Source organism: Enhydra lutris, unplaced genomic scaffold (genome assembly GCF_002288905.1).
Source record: "Enhydra lutris kenyoni isolate GAN:26980312 unplaced genomic scaffold, ASM228890v2 scaffoldscaffold5, whole genome shotgun sequence".
Taxonomy (NCBI): Eukaryota; Metazoa; Chordata; class Mammalia; order Carnivora; family Mustelidae; genus Enhydra; species Enhydra lutris.
Genome location: NW_019154089.1, coordinates 43,134,345 through 43,150,526, shown reverse-complemented (window position 1 = coordinate 43,150,526; position 16,182 = coordinate 43,134,345). Strand labels below are relative to the sequence as shown.

Below are 16,182 nucleotides of genomic sequence, written 5' to 3'. Positions count from 1 at the left end.
TTCCTTAACATTGCATTTTATATTTTTAAGCAATAGATCTTTTGCATATGTTTTTGAGAGGCTGAAGGGTTGACTTACCTTTCATTTCTATACATTCCTGAGTACCCAGACTTGTGTTAGCAGAAATCATTCCTCTTTAGTATATATTAGCATCTCAAATTAGGCTACATATTTTCACAAAAATAAGCCTTCTGCACAATGAAGTATTTTAAGTTAAAAGTTTTGTCACAATATAAAATGGTGGTTGACTCAACTTTGAATATATGATTAGCAATTATATATGGCATGCGTATGTGTATACTATGCAAATCTTGTATTTTTACCTTCTGTCCCAAAATACATATCAAATAATCCAGCTTTCCTCTTCTGAGTATTCTACTTTCTCTCATTTGACATTTATATCAATCATTCAATGTCTTCTATGTACCAGGCACTTTCTAGATACTAGGAGCACAAGAGTGAGCAAAATATGCCTTGGCCAAGTTGATGCCTTAACTTCTAAGTTAAAAAGATTTCCTGTGATCTACCACTATGACTAATACAGCAAGTACGTAAAACTCCAATTTAATAGGGACCAAGATATATTTCTCACTGTTCTTACTGAACTTTTCTTCAGAAGACATGTCTGGCTTTTTAAGGTTCAAGTCTTATTTATTTAATTTATTTATTTAATTTAATTCTTTTTAATTTAATTTAACTTTTTTTTTTTAGTGTTCAAAGATTCATTGAGCACCCAGTGCTCCATGCAATACGTGCCCTCCTTAATACCCACTACCAGGACACTTCAAGTTTTATTTAAATAACAACTCCTGTTCTTTCACTGCTATGTGTCTTCTTACTTTCTTATCCTACTCATCTTATTTCCCTTCTAATAAAGTCGTAACTCGGTATAACATTAAATGTAGGCTTTTGCAGGATTCTGATGCTAGATGAGCAAAAACTGAAAAGCAGAGAATAAATGGAGAACATCGTTTTCACCTTTTAAGGTGTTAAGTGTCTGAGCATTTAATGAGACTCAGATCTCTAATTCTATTAAGATCTCTAATTTTATTAAGTAGTCACACAAATCTTATCTGTTTTTCAAACATAATTCTGTTAAAGGCTATTCACCCAGTAAATACTTAGTGAGTTCCTACCATAACTGTCAACAAAGATATGAAGATTAAGGCATCATCTCCAGCCTCAAGAAGCTCATAGTCTTTTTTTTTTTTTTTTAAGATTTTATTTATTTATTTGACAGACAAAGATCACAAGAGAGGCAGGCAGAGAGAGAGGGGGGGAAGCGGGTTCCCGGCCGAGCAGGGAGCCCAATGCGGGGCTCGATCCCAGGACCCTGAGATCATGACCTAAGCCAAAGGCAGAGGCTTTAACCACTGAGCCACCCAGGCACCCCAAGAAGCTCATAGACTTAAAAGAGACAAACAATAAACTGATAAGTGATAAATACAATGTGAGAGAGTGCTCAGGGGAAATTTATGAGGAAGTTCATGTGGAGTAAGAATGCCTGACAGGAAGTGGAATGTAAGCTGAGTAGAAGGAAGTGAAGCTAGAATAGCATGAGGAAAAGCAATGAGGCAATTAGCAGCACTTTTCTTTTCCCAGAAAATTATGAACAATTCCTTGTTGATGAGGTATTAACGGAAAAAAGTAAAGATGAAGGCAGGGCATGGAGCGTCTCATAGGCCATGTCAAGGAGATTGGACTTTTTCTTCTAGGGGATGGGAGATCATGATCAGGTTCTAAGAAGAGAGGAGAATTGTCAAACTCATGTTTTCTATCAATCAATATGGTGGCCGTGTGACGGTATGCATTTGAGTTAACTGAGATCAAAGGCAGGGAGAACAGTTGTGAGTGCACGTCAGATGTTGAATTAAAAGATGCTGAACCCCTGAACTATGGTTTCTGAAAATATGAGGTAAACCACTGGTCATACTTTAGTGACTGAACAGTTGTAGGAGTTAAGGAAATTGGACATACGGTCTCATATGGCTGTGGATGGGGTAAAAATGAAAAGTGCATTTTTTTCCATTGAAGATCAGAGTTAAGGTATTGTGTGGCAAGAGAAAGGGTAGTTAATAAAATACATATGATTAAGGAGTTCTTGTAATCCTAATTTTATACTACATTGTGTATTTTCAGCACAGAGGAATGCTTCTCACTTAAGCATGCAACTTTAGGCCTTTTACACTCATTTTTCTTCTGGCTTTCTATATTTCCTCAATGACATTTTATGCTGGAATCCTAACATTTCCGTGTTTCTTTCTTTTAAAAAAAAAAAGATTTTATTTATTTATTTGACAAAGAGAGAGAGCACACAAGTAGGGGGAGTGGCAGAGGGAAAGGGAGAATCAGGCACTCTGAGCAGGGAGCCTGACACGGGGCTCAATCCCAGGACCCTGGGATCCTGACTTGAGCTGAAGGCAGACACTTAACCGACTGAACCACCAAGGTGCCCCTTTCCTGTTTCTTTGAAATATATCCTTAGTTTTATAGTGTCTTCCTGTCTTTTGATTTAGTCTAATATCTGATACTATCTCTTGGATTATATTTGTCTCCCTGCTATGGCCTCTCCTGTCCTGTCTTTGAATCCCTCTGGGTCCTTGAGAACCCAGCTTGGTTCCAGTGTCCTGAGCTTCTGCCTTTTGATGAAGGGGATTTGGATTTATTTATTATTATTATTATTATTATTATTTAAGAAAGGGAGAAAGTAGGGGAAGGATGGGTAGAGAGAGAATTTTATGCAGGCTCCACACTCAGCACAGAGCCAACGCAGGGCTCGATCTCATAATCCTGGGATCATGATCTGAGCCAAAGTTGAGAGCCCTATGCTGAGTGAACTGAGCCACCCAGGGGCCCTAGGGGATTTAAATTCAAAACAAATTCTGTAATCCAACAAAGAGATAAAGCAAAATATGTTGACAGTTTTTTTCTTAAACCCATTATTTTATTTTTAAAAATACCAACAATAAATGAAGTTTGAATTGTGTCAACTAAAGCAAAAAAGAAAAAAAATGATATTCTTATTTGAGGTATTTGTAAAGAAAATAAGCTAATCAACAGCAAATTTTGAGCTCCATTATTGGCAAACTCTTAACTGATAGTTCAAGGCTCAAAACAAAGCAAAACAAAACAGAACAAAACAATGAGTAACTTTTAGGGAATGCAGAAGCTTAGGAATGGATATAAATGGTAAAGATATTAGTCGCAATGAAAATATTTACTGAGCATTTAATAAATGCTACATGTACTAAGAATTTCAAGAAAAAATTAAACTATAAAGAAGCCTTTGCTTTTAAGGAACTTTCAAGCGAAAATGGAGAAAACAAATAAAAAACACTAATGATAAAAAAGACAGGAACGGACAAGGAGCACACACGTGTTGTGGACTCAGTGCATTAGGGATCAGAGAAAAGAGCTATGAAATCTAGGCTGGAAAAAAAAAAGTTGTAAATAAAGAAATATTTGAACTAGATTTTGCTAACAGATGACAGACATTTCTGAAAAACATATGATGCAAGGTGAGAAATTATAATTGATTTCTGCAAAACAGCAAGTTGCACAGTTTGGCATTAGACCACTTTGGAACACGTAGAGCAGCAGGGAGAATAAAGCTGGAAATTTAGCCGAGATTGGAGCACAGAAGGGCTGGAATACGAGCCTAGGGAGGCTAAATTTGATATAATTTTATATGTAAAGAATGAAAGTTTCTCAGCAGAAAAATGAGTAGCTCGTACATATGAAAAGAAAAAAAAAAGATTAATCTGGCATCGATGTTTTAAATGGTAGTCAGAGAAAATGGCCCAGAGGCTGGAAGGCAAACTGAGGAGACAGTTCCAACTGTCCGTGTGAGAAGACTAGGGTCAAGACAAAGGTGGTGGGGAAGGAAACAAGGGTGCGGGTGTGCGGTGGGCTGTCACACTGAACTGACAGCAGTTGACAATTGACTGGACAGGCAGAGCAGAAAAAGATAAAAAAAAATAGACTACAATTTTACATTGCAAATAATTTGAGAGAATGACTAAAACATTTACTGAGAGACTTCAAAAGAAAAATGATTTAGTAAAAAAAAAAATGGTTTAGTAATGGAAGATAATGACTGTATTACTTAGTTTACTATATATATGGAGTCAAGGGAAAACCATGCAGATTTTAAGAAAACAGTGTTATTGGTGAGAACTTAGAGCTCAAAATTTACAGAATTAAGGTGCAAAAAGATATAAATTAAAAAAAAAAAAAAAGAACAAATTCAGAAATGCAAAACGAAAAGCCAAAGGCTTAGTAATGGTTCAGTGCTAAGGAATCCCAAAAAAGAGATTCAGGATGTGTGTTTTGTCAACAGTTTAAAAGGACCACCAAAGGCTCAAAGACAAAGGCTTTTTGATGAGTAAGAGATCACCGATAATTTAGATCACCAATAATTTTCAAGGAACCAACTATGGTAAAGAAGTGGCAATCAAACCACACAATATAATGACACAGAACGCATTAATCGGGGGCGCCTGGGGGGCTCAGTGGGTTAAGCCGCTGCCTTCAGCTCAGGTCATGATCTCAGGGTCCTGGGATCGAGCCCCACATCGGGCTCTCTGCTTGACAGGGAGCCTGCTTCCCTCTCTCTCTCTGTCTCTGCCTGCCTCTCTGTCTACTTATGATCTCTCTCTGTCAAATAAATAAAATCTTAAAAAAACAAACAAACAAACAAAAAGAACGCATTAATCGTGTGAGAAGGTTGGTAGTAAAAGAAAGAAGGGAAAGAAAAGCAGTGTGAGAAATATGAACAATCGCACCAGTATTCTTTTGGTCTAGGAGTGACCAGAACATTCCCATGGGCAGAGAGAAGCCTTCTAGGGAGGGATGGAAAGAAGCTATAAGGCAAACAGGTGATTACTGACATTGAAGTGTTTTAATGAGGAGATAGGAGAAATTAATTTCTTGCAACAGGTCAGGTCAGTCTGTAATCAGGGTCTACATTCTAATAAACAGGTGAAGTGAACATGGGAAGAGATGAGAAACCAGAAACCAAAACGAAGATGAATAGTTCAGTAGACATGAGAGGAATGAGTGAAAGATACAGACAATGAAGACAGATGAAGGAACTCTGGTAACCACAGATACGGAAAATAAAACCATTCTGACAATCATGATCATAAGAACAATTTTCCAGTACTTTTTTCCCCCCAACAATTAAAAGTCTTTATACGGGAAACCATAGGGGAGAATAAAGGCACAAAAGATGTGTCAATATTTAGTTCTGACTTTTCTTCTGAGTAGTGTCGTAACACGGCCTTGAAGATGTGCCATGAAAATAGAAAATAAACCATGACCATGTACCATGGAGATCGAAGACTGTCCATCTTACCTCTCTCAGAGGATCGTTGAGTTCACTGAGAATGTTCTCCTCATCAAAGATTTTGCCTTGGTATCTGTGTTCGTAGTAGTCGTGTATCTTCTGACGCATATCAGCTGGCAACTTATGGAAGGACATGTATTGTTCCACTTGCTTATACTGTAGGAAAAGGAAAAAGGAAATTAGAAAACATTGTTAGGCTGTATGAGAAATCATCATGTTACCTTGTTGTGCTAAATTCAATAATAATTGAATAACAGTAACCAAAAGAAGAAATCCTTTGGGGGAAGGAACCAATGTACTAGGATGTAATGCATCTACTGTGTGTCACATATTCTGTGAGGGATTTAGTAGACAAACATTTCCTGTGTAGAACTGAGATGTGGAGGGGCATGAAAGGAGTTCAGAGTGAATTCAAGGGTGTCACCCCAGAAAAACCAGTGAGGAGACAAGAAAAAAACATGATTTCACTTTTTTGGAATCTTTTTTATTCCTGCTGCTTTCTAAAAGAAGTATCATGTTGATGTTTGGCCCCTCATCTGAATATAGAATTTTCTAAGATTGGCTAGAACAAGAAGTTTTATCTTAGACCTTTTAGCAAAAGATCAGACCTAATTAAAATTTGAATTTAGTGACAGAGAGCTTGGCAGCTGTTTCCGAGTCATAGATACTCAAGCAACACAGATGGCCTGAAAAGTGAGAGAATATGTCACCCTTCAATTTAGGACTTAAAGAGTATCAGGGTGAGAGGCCAGATCCACGAAATTTTACAGCCAAAGTTAACTTAGACGTTTAAGTTCATTTAACCAAATAGTTCTTTTTTTTTTTAAATTTTAAAAGATTTTATTTATTTATTTGACAGACAGAGATCACAAGCAGGCAGAGGCAGGCAGAGAGAGAGGAGGAAGCAGGGTCCCTGCCAAGCAGAGAGCCCCATGCGGGCTTGATCCCAGGACCCTGAGATCATGACCTGAGCCGAAGGCAGAGGCTTTAACCCGCTGAGCCACCCAGGCACCCCTAACCAAATAGTTCTTAAACTTAATTGTTGATAAAACTTGGGGTGAAGTTAACTTTGGGAATGCAGATTTTCAGGCTTAACTCCAGAGATTGATTCCCATGATATATCTGCTTTTGTGAATTTACACACATACTTATACACACAAATACACATACACACTTTGAAAATAAATCTCTGGTATTCAAAAAGGAGCACGGATATTAGCTGGTAACTTATTAGAAGAGAATTTCAGCCTTTACTCCAGACCTATGAAATCAGTCTACATCTTAAAAAAAGATTCTCAGATGACCTATACACATTTAACTTTGAGAAACACTCCCTTGGTGTTGTAAATGTAGGTAGTCATGGGACCATACTTAGAAACAATTATTTAGAGCTCCCCAAATGAGTTTCATTGCATAGATGATAAAAATTGAATACAAGTAAAAAAAGTAGCTAATAAAACTGGATAAACATACTGGAATAAGATTTTTTCCCTTAAAAAAACACATTTCATGTGTTTTGGAGAACACATGGAAATTTATTTCCCTCACACCTTTTCCTGATGACTTAGAGGTCTCCCAACTCCTTGTCCATAATTAGTGTAATTGTAATTGGTACTTGATAATGCATACATCTAGTCAGAAACAGCAGTCCATTATATTTGTTCTATTTTTTTGTCCTTTCACATAACATTCATATTTTTAAGACATTCCCTTTTGGAGATTAGTGTTCTCAAAGGAAATACAACTTTGTCATGAGACTTCCTTTATTTGGTCACCAGACTGTCCCCCAAGTATTTAAAGCCTGCAGCCTATATATATCTGTCTCGGAAGCAACTTGATTATGGTTTAAGCATTTTAAATTTAGACAGCGATGCTTTCACTGTCATTGTGTGTAAGTGGCTTCTAGCATGTACTTGAGAAGGATTGGTTAATTTTTCCTGAAGAGCTCAGAATCTATATGCCTACTTAATCTTGGTAACCCACTTCTAGAGACCTGGGATTCAATCTGCTTGATCCCTCATGCAGCTGGTCCATAAGAAAGAAGCTTCAGTGACCTCTATAAGACTACTGTGTAGGATAACGTTGATTTGCAGCCGGACTGAAAAAGCGCTATCTTTATTTCTAGAGACATCCATGCATCTGATTTTTTTCTCTTAGTCAAAAAGAGGGCAGTGGGATATCTGATGTATTGTTTAGGGTCTGACAGTTCACTGGAAATCCCAAGTTTAACTTTTGCACTAATGCTTTGCAACTAGTTTATCTGGTTTGATTATTCTGGCTTGACTTTAAAAAAAAAAGATTTTATTTATTTATTCATGAAAGACAGAGAGAGAGAGAGAGACAGGCAGAGACAGAGGGAGAAGCAGGCTCCTTGTGGAGCAGGAACTCAATCCCAGGACCCCAAGATCACGACCTGAGCCAAAGGCAGACATTTAACTGACTGAGACACCCAGGTGCCCACCTGGCTTGGCTATTTAAAAAGCCACTGAAAGCTTTGTTGCTGAGCTCCCCACACCCCCCAAAACCAAGACTCCTTGTGCATACTTTGGTGGATCAACTGGATGTTCCACTTGCCTAAAGATTGAGCCCACATGGTGCTCATGTTGGGGAAAGGCTCTTGGGCCTCTGATGCAAGTCTGCATTCTCTTTCTCCAAAGCACTATCCTTTGCCTCATACGAGTAAAGTCTGGTGAATCCTGTTAAATATTCAAACTTGGGAAAACAATGAAACAGCTTAAGAGTATAGGACTGCGGGGCGCCTGGGTGGGTCAGTGGGTTAAAGCCTCTGCCTTCGGCTCAGGTGATGATCTCAGGATCGTGGGATTGAGCCCTGCTGAGCAGACAGCCTGCTTCCTCCTCTCTGATTGCCTGCCTCTCTGACTATTTGTGATCTCTGTCTGTCAGATAAATAAATAAAATAAAATAAAATAAAAGAGTACAGGACTGCCACAGTTTTGACACTTACTGCATTGATGAAAGGCCTTTCAGTTCTGGACAAATAAAGGATTAAACTTTCTTCAGGACCAGTAGGGTCATGTAATCTCTGTTTATTTTTCTCAAAACAAAAAACAAGAACAAAAACAAAACAAAACAAAACAAAAAACTGCTTGCCCAAACACTGCTTGGACTGGTGAGAATCTTTAACTTTAACCAGGATACTAAGCTCTAGATTTCTCTGTTCTTTGCAAGCATGTCAGTAGGTATGGGAGACAGCATTAAAAGTCAGTAGTATTTCAATTCATTTTTACGAAATCTGTGCCTATGGGCAAGGGCCTACTCATCTAGAGAAACAATCTGCTCAATATCTATCTCGAATTAGAAAACGAATCCTTGATTAGCTAAATACAAATGTTACATATAAAGTTATTTTATTTTTACGGAAAGTCAGGATTTGTGGAATACAGTTATTTTTCCTCATATGAATCATTTAATCCCCTTAGACTTGAGTTTACTAACCTGCAGTAAAAGAGTATTTCACCAAATGATCTTTGTTCTTTCAGACTAAAGCTCTATGAATACTTCTTGTTATTTAATCATGCTGAGTTCAATTTGATTTTTGAGCCCATATTACATATTTTAAAACAATCGATTTAGAGTAATTATTGATCTAACAAGTATTAACTGATTGCTGTGTGCCAATGGTTCTCCAGGTGCAGTTAAAGTGCAGATAAACCACCAGTTTCACTGGGGAGCTTGTTAGAAATGCACATTTGAAGTTTTCACCCCAGACCTATAGAATCAGAAACTCTGAATTAGAAATTCTAGTAGTGTTTTAATAGGTCTTCCCTACACTAAAATATCAGAACCCCTTCTATATGCCAAGGACTATGTTATCTTAGGACATAAGGAAGCACATTTGAGTGAGAGTAGGGGACAGAAAGGAAATTCAGTTTTGATAAGTTAAGTTTAAGAGGCCCATGACACATCTTAATGCTTATATGTAGGTCAGGCACTTAGAAGAAAAAATATATACACAGTCAGTGACTAAGAGATCACTAAGGGATAACGTGTCAAATAAAGAGATTTAAAAAAAAAAAAGTGGAACCTACATTTTAAAAGCAGTTGAGTCATGGAAATTGATCAAGTTAAGGGAACTGAGATTAGCCAGCCCAATGTGACAGAACCAAAAAACAAAAAAAACAAAAAAACCTTGACTCACAGCAAAAAAGGATAAAGTTTCAAGGGGCAGGAGGTACTCAAAAGAAGTATATTCTAAGAAAAGAGATATTGCACCATAACCAGCAAATTTGGGAATTAGGTAATGATCTTTGCTAGAACACAACACGTATGGAAAACGGGAGCTACTTCTTTTTGTCTGTTTCCCTCATACCTAACAAGACTTGCAAAATGAATGAAAATATGACCTACCTGTGATCTGAAGAATAAAAATGATAAATTCCTTTTAAAAAAGACACCTAGTGGTAGGTGGATAATGGAATAAACTAGGTGTTGAAAGTTACATATAAGATGACAAATTTTAAAAAATGATAAAATGGAAAAGTTTCTGCTAATTGTAGACTATGATATGCAAAAGATGATACATTTAATAGTTACTAATGAAGAGACTTTTGAAAAACAAAGATGCAAATATAATTCTTTCTTGAATATATAAAATCAAAAGTTCATCCCATCAGATCTAAAAGACTATATGAGTGCCTAGGTGGTACAGTTGGTTAAGCATCTGATTCTTGGCTTCAGTCCAGGTCGTGATCTCAGGGTTTTGGGCTCTGCACTGAGTAAGTACACTCTTTCTCTCCCTCTCGCTCTGCCCTCCCCCTTCTAAAATAAATAAATACATCTTGAAAAATATTAAAAGAGACTAATATCATTACCATTTAAAATTCTAATGTACTTTTATTTTCCAAAAATTTTCTGTGCAATTAAAATGACACATAAAAATTACACATTAACATACTAATGAGATCTAATATAAATAATGAGGACAATATTCCATTATAAAACTCACTCCTCCCATGTTATCACTTTCAAAAAGTGTTATGTCTATATCACTAAGTAACGTACTTCTGTTTCTATTTCTTATGTGGATTAATTAGAGACAACGTTTATTGACTTTTTGCCATAGAAAATGGTAAAATCACTAACAGCCCCCCATATCTTCTCACCTTCTCTCTCATTCTGCAATTGTGTCACCAGTGTTAATTCTTCCCTTGGTCTCCTTTGTAACTTTACATAACATAATTATATCTTTCTTTCTTGTTCAGAGAACTCAAGACAAGTTTACCATAAGAAATGTAACAAACTAATTCTTTCATTTCTGTTTTTTTTTTTTTTTTTTTTTATTTGACAGAGAGAAATCACAAGTAAGCAGAGAGGCAGGCAGAGAGAGAGGAGGAAGCAGGCTCCCTGCTGAGCAGAAAGCCCGATGTGGGGCTCGAACCCAGGACCTGGGATCATGACCTGAGCCGAAGGCAGCGGCTTAACCCACTGAGCCACCCAGGTGCCCCTCATTTCTGTTTTTTAACTTTTGTCATCTCTACTTCTATAAAGGTGGACTGTAATTTTGTACATGCTGTTGAACCTACCAAACCATACAGTGTTTGCATTACCACAATGACAAGTGCAGCATTTCATGGCATTCCCTTTGGTTTTGTGGATTTTTAATGACTTTTATTTTTTGCACAAGAAATTTTTTTCCAGCATCCCTATCCTAGCTGATATCCAGCAGCATTTCCCTTTATAACGTCCTTGGTTGGGTTTCTTATTCCCAGAACCTATGTTTCTCTTTTGGTTTATTTATTCATGTTGCTGGAGTCAATCTCCAAGGAAATCACTAAGGAATACTAAATGGGACATAGTTTTTTTGAGAATTTTCTTGTCTGAAAATGTCTCTTAAACTCAAAATCAATTGTTAACCTGACGACATATAGAATTCTAGGTTTGAACTACTTCTAGTTGGGTGTTGAGCTTTTGTATTTGATCCTCTATACTGGATAGGATCCATGTTTCTTATTATTTATTTCACACATTCCTTGTCTGAATTTTCCCTTACCTTTCCCTATAGTCTCTACATTTTCTCTGCATTCTCTTACATGTCTCCTGTATTCTTGAATATTTCCTGAAATTCTTAGAGACGATTTTAATTCCAAGTATCTTCTCCCTTTTTTTGATCTTTTATTTCTATAATTTTATTGTGTTCAGTTTAGAAATATATTACTAACATATGACTTAAAAATAACAATCTAAGGCAAACTTTTACTCTTGAAATGTTTGGGATGTCTGAATAGAGGTAAGTATATTTAGCTTCATTAAAGGCTTTGGTGACTTTTAGGTGACGTCAGGAATGGGGTTAATTCCAAACAGATTGCAATAACTTAAGAGTGAATGGAAGTAAGAAATGGAAATGAAAAGAGCAATTATAACTATGTCTCTGATCTGTTCTGGTTAAGAGGGGAGAGCCTGAATCATACCATGGTAAATGTAAGCAATTCTAATAAATCTAAAATAGAAGCTTTAATCACATATATATTATTTTAATATCAATGAATGATACCCTTATAGGAAGACTGTATCAACCTATTTTATATCCCCTACAACTTCATCCCCAATCCTCAAGACCACCAAATCATGTAAATTCTACTGTCAGAAGCTTCAATAATTTTCCATTTCCTTGTATCACCATTATTATCATTTTAGTCAAAGTAACTTAAATCTCTCCTCTAAACTCATTCCCAACTTTCTAACTATATTCTCTGTATCTATTTGTGCGTGCCTTACTGCAACTCTTTTTTTTTTTTTTAAGATTTTATTTATTTATTTGACAGACAGAGATCACAAGTAGGCAGAGAGGCAGACAGAGAGAGAGGAAGGGAAGCAGGCTCCCTGCTGAGCAGAGAGCCCGATGTGGGGCTGGATCCCAGGACCCTGGGATCATGACCTGAGCCGAAAGCAGAGGCTTTAACCCATTGAGCCACCCAGGCACCCCATGCAACTCTTATTCTTTTCTATAATCCAGACAGAAATCTTTTTAAAATGCTAACCTTATTGTCACTCTGTTCCCTTAAGCCTTTTAATGGCTCCCCATTGCTTTCAGGATCAAGATCTGACTTCCTGGGCCTATTTGGCCTTTTTCTGCTCTATCATGTACATTTCCTTTTGCTCACCATGCCCTGGTATATTACATTTCTTTAATATTCTTAAACTTACCCTAATCTCTGGATGATTATACACCTTCCTCTATCTGGAATGCTGTCCTACCACATAATTTCCTGGCTAATTCCTATTTGTTATTTAACTTTCTTCCTCAAATCTCACTACATCAAGGAAATATTCTCTGACTCCCTGATCACCTAAAGTCCTCTTGGTATGCACTTAGAAAAAATGCCAAGTTTATGCCTTAGTTACTCTAAGAGCAGCTGCAATTACTTGTTAAGTGTCTGTCCTTGCCCGTCTTATTCACCACTGAACCGCTAAGGTATCTGTATGCAAGTAGTCACTGATGGAATATCTGGTTTGTTACATACTTTCTGAGAATTCTTTGGGTAAAGGAGACCAAGAATATGATCTCTGACTCTTTTCTGTTGCAATAATGGTATCAGTGGAAGGTGCCAGATAGGGAGATTCTCCCACATGGGATTGAAATTTTGGATTCGTATTTTATTATTATGAGTTGTTTTTATTATTCAAAGAATATTTATTAAATATGAGATTCTGCCTCTAGCCTATTGAAATGAACCTGGATATATCTGTTCTTTAAAGAATTTGCAGTTTCTGTCTGAATCTGTGATATCAGGCTTTATGTTAAACACAGCTATAAGTAGGAGGAAATTATTGATTAGAAAAGAGAAACTGCCTTCTTATAATTCCAAAAATGTTTAAAACATTTAGGAACACAGCAGAAGTTAATAAAAACACATACAAAGTATATGAGTGATATTAAGTAATGAAATAATTGGTTGACTGCCAGCACTTCCCATGCCTTCTACTTCAACCATACCTCTCTATCAAGATTTTGAAATTGTGACAATTCCTTTAAATTTAACTTTATTCAATAAGCTAAGATTTTTGTTTTGGGGCTATATAGAACAAAGTCATTGCCTTAAGAAGCTTAGAGGTTAATTAACTGAGTAGAACACAAGTGATTATTTAATGACTTGTTAGGACATCCTATCTATTAAATATGTATTCTATTTGAAAATAAGAAGAGTTTTCCTCATCACCAAGACAGTCTTATATAAATCTGAAAAAGTAGGTAGTTTTCAGTTCTCCAAGCATGATTTTACATACTGAATGCTCCTGGAAGATAGGAATCAGAAGGTATATATTTCATTTTATTACAAAAGCAAATTTGGTAAAAATGGAAAGTACTATGGTTATTCATAATTACTCATTTAATCAAATGGATCTCTCATTTTAGGATTCTGACACCAGTCTTCAAATCTATGAAACACTACCTATAAGTAGTCAACTTTTTGTTGAAGTCTTTCTCTTAAGAAGCATTGAATTACTGTATAAGATGTTTTATAATATCTCAGGACACTTTTTACAATGTAGCACATACCCAGAGCAGATTCTTCACCTGCGGGATGTCTATGTGTCATTTAAGATGGTAATGATAGTGAGAAGCTAAGAATAGGAGGACTCTAGGCTTGTCTTATCCCTTGAACACAACTAGATAATATCAAATCATTCTGAATATCCAAGAAATTGATCTGAGGACTGAAAACAAACTGCACAATGAGAGGGAGAAAAGAGGCTGCATCATGGAAGGTAGGAGGTGCAGAGACATGGTTTGGGGAGAAACGGATCACAGGTGTTGTGGAGGAGAGGGAACACTGGTCACGGCGGGGGCAGAGGGGAGGAGTGCACAAGGAAAATAATTCCCTCAAAGCCACTGACTGGGAAAATAAGAGGGGCTAGTTTTTGTGAGTTTTTACAACTAGGGGAGCTCAAAAACTGTGGAATTTTAGAGGTCTCATGTATGTCAGATGTGAAACTCAGTAGAGGCCGTACTGGTCCTATGGAGAAGGAGGGCAGATAGCCCAGGAGGGGGACAACTGTATGAACTGAGAATCCCCTAGGATGCACTGGGAGAGATGGGTCACCCTTCTTGGAGTGCATCTGAGAGACATGGCATAGCCTCTCTAGGTACAAAAAAGCTCATGGGCACCATTTCCCTTGCCCTCCTCTCAGCATAAATTAACTTCAGTAAGCAGTACAGTGCCAATACTGGCAGCCTAAACCACTAACGCCAAGCCCTGTCCCCCTGCCCTCTGCAGGTATTGCTTTTCAGAGGCAAGTGTGGCTGAGCACCAGCGCAGTGAACCCCTTCCCTAGAAGAGCACAAATCCACCACAGGCATCACATCCAGTGACCATGGAGTTCTACAAGCTTCAGCTCTATTGGAAATAGCATCAGGGCATCAGGAGCAGACCAGAGCATACCTAGTTAAAACTTGCCACACTTGGTCAAGGTCTAAGCACTCGCCATTTGCAGGCAAAGAGAAACTACAGAGGGCTGCTTGAGGGAAAAAGCAGAGGAAACATGCAGCAGAGTGCACACAGCATACACCAGAGACACTTCTGAAGTACCAGGCCCGGGACAGTACATGACCTCTACTTTATAAAGCTGTTACTCTCAGGAGCAGAAAACATAACAGGCTCTCCTAACAGAGAAGACAGAGACCTAGACAAAATGCCAAAATGGAGGAATTCATCCCAAAAGAAGGAACAAGAAAGGGTCATGGTCAGGGATCACATTAAAAGAGATATAAGTAATATGCCTGATCTAAAATTTAAGCCAATAATCAATCATAAGGGAACTAGCTGGACTTGAGAAAAGCATAGAAGACGTTTGGAAGTTCCTTACCACAGAGATAAAAGACCTAAAAACTAGAAAGGCCAAAATGAAAAATGCAATAACCAACATTCAAAACCAACAGAATGTAATGATCACAAAGATGGAAGAAGTAGAGGAATGAATCAGTTACACAGAGGATAAGGTTATGAAAATAATGAAGTTGAAAAGAAGTAAGAAAGAAAAATATTAGATGATCATTGTAGACATATGGAACTCAGTGGACTTCTAAAACATAATAACATTTATATCATAGGAGTCCCAGAAGAAGAAAAGAAAATGGGGCAGAAGGTTTATTTGAGGAAATTATAGCTGATCACTTCCCTAATCTGGGGAAGGAAACAGACATGCAAATCCAGGAGGCACAGAGGACTCCCATCAAAATCAACAAAAGCAGGTGAACATGAAGACATGTCTTAGTTACGTTTGTAAAACACAGAGATTAAAAAAAAAAAAATTCTAAAAGCAGTAAGACAAAAGAAGTCCCTCAGTTACAAGGGAAGACAGATAAGGCTAGCAGCAGATCTCTCCACAAAAACTTAGCAGACAAGAAGAGAGTGGCATGATATAGTCAATGTGCTGAATGGGAAAAAAATATGCAGGCAAGAATACTCTATTCAGCAGACTATCATTCAGAACAGAAGGAGAGATAAAGAGTTTCCCAGACAAACAAAAACTAAAGAAGTTGGTGACCTCCAAGAAATATTAAAGCGGACTCTTTGAGTGAGAAAGAAAGATCAAAAGTGTTAAAGACTAGAAAGGAACAAAGAACATCACCAGAAACAATGACAAAACAAGTAATACATGGCACTAAACTCAAACCTATCAATAATCACTCTTGATTGCAAACAGACTAAATGCTCCAATCAAAAGACATTAGGTGTCAGAATGGATTAAAAAACAAGAACACCCATTGATATGCTGCCTATAAGAGACTCATTTTTAGACCTAAAGACACCTGCAGATAGACAGTGAGGGCATGAAGAACCACTCTCACTTATCGTGCAAATGGAAGTCAAAAG

The 16,182-nt window shown here is 37.3% G+C and overlaps 1 protein-coding gene across 1 annotated transcript in view; it reads right to left on the bottom strand.

Moving 5' to 3' along the window:
* LOC111141179 (hyperpolarization activated cyclic nucleotide gated potassium channel 1) overlaps positions 1–16,182 on the bottom strand; it is a 396,704-nt gene that overhangs the window by 71,005 nt on the left and 309,517 nt on the right. Inside the window, exon 5 of the mRNA XM_022493555.1 lies at positions 5,357–5,503. Coding sequence (XP_022349263.1) covers positions 5,357–5,503 — 147 coding nt within the window. The remainder of the gene's footprint in view (positions 1–5,356; positions 5,504–16,182) is intronic.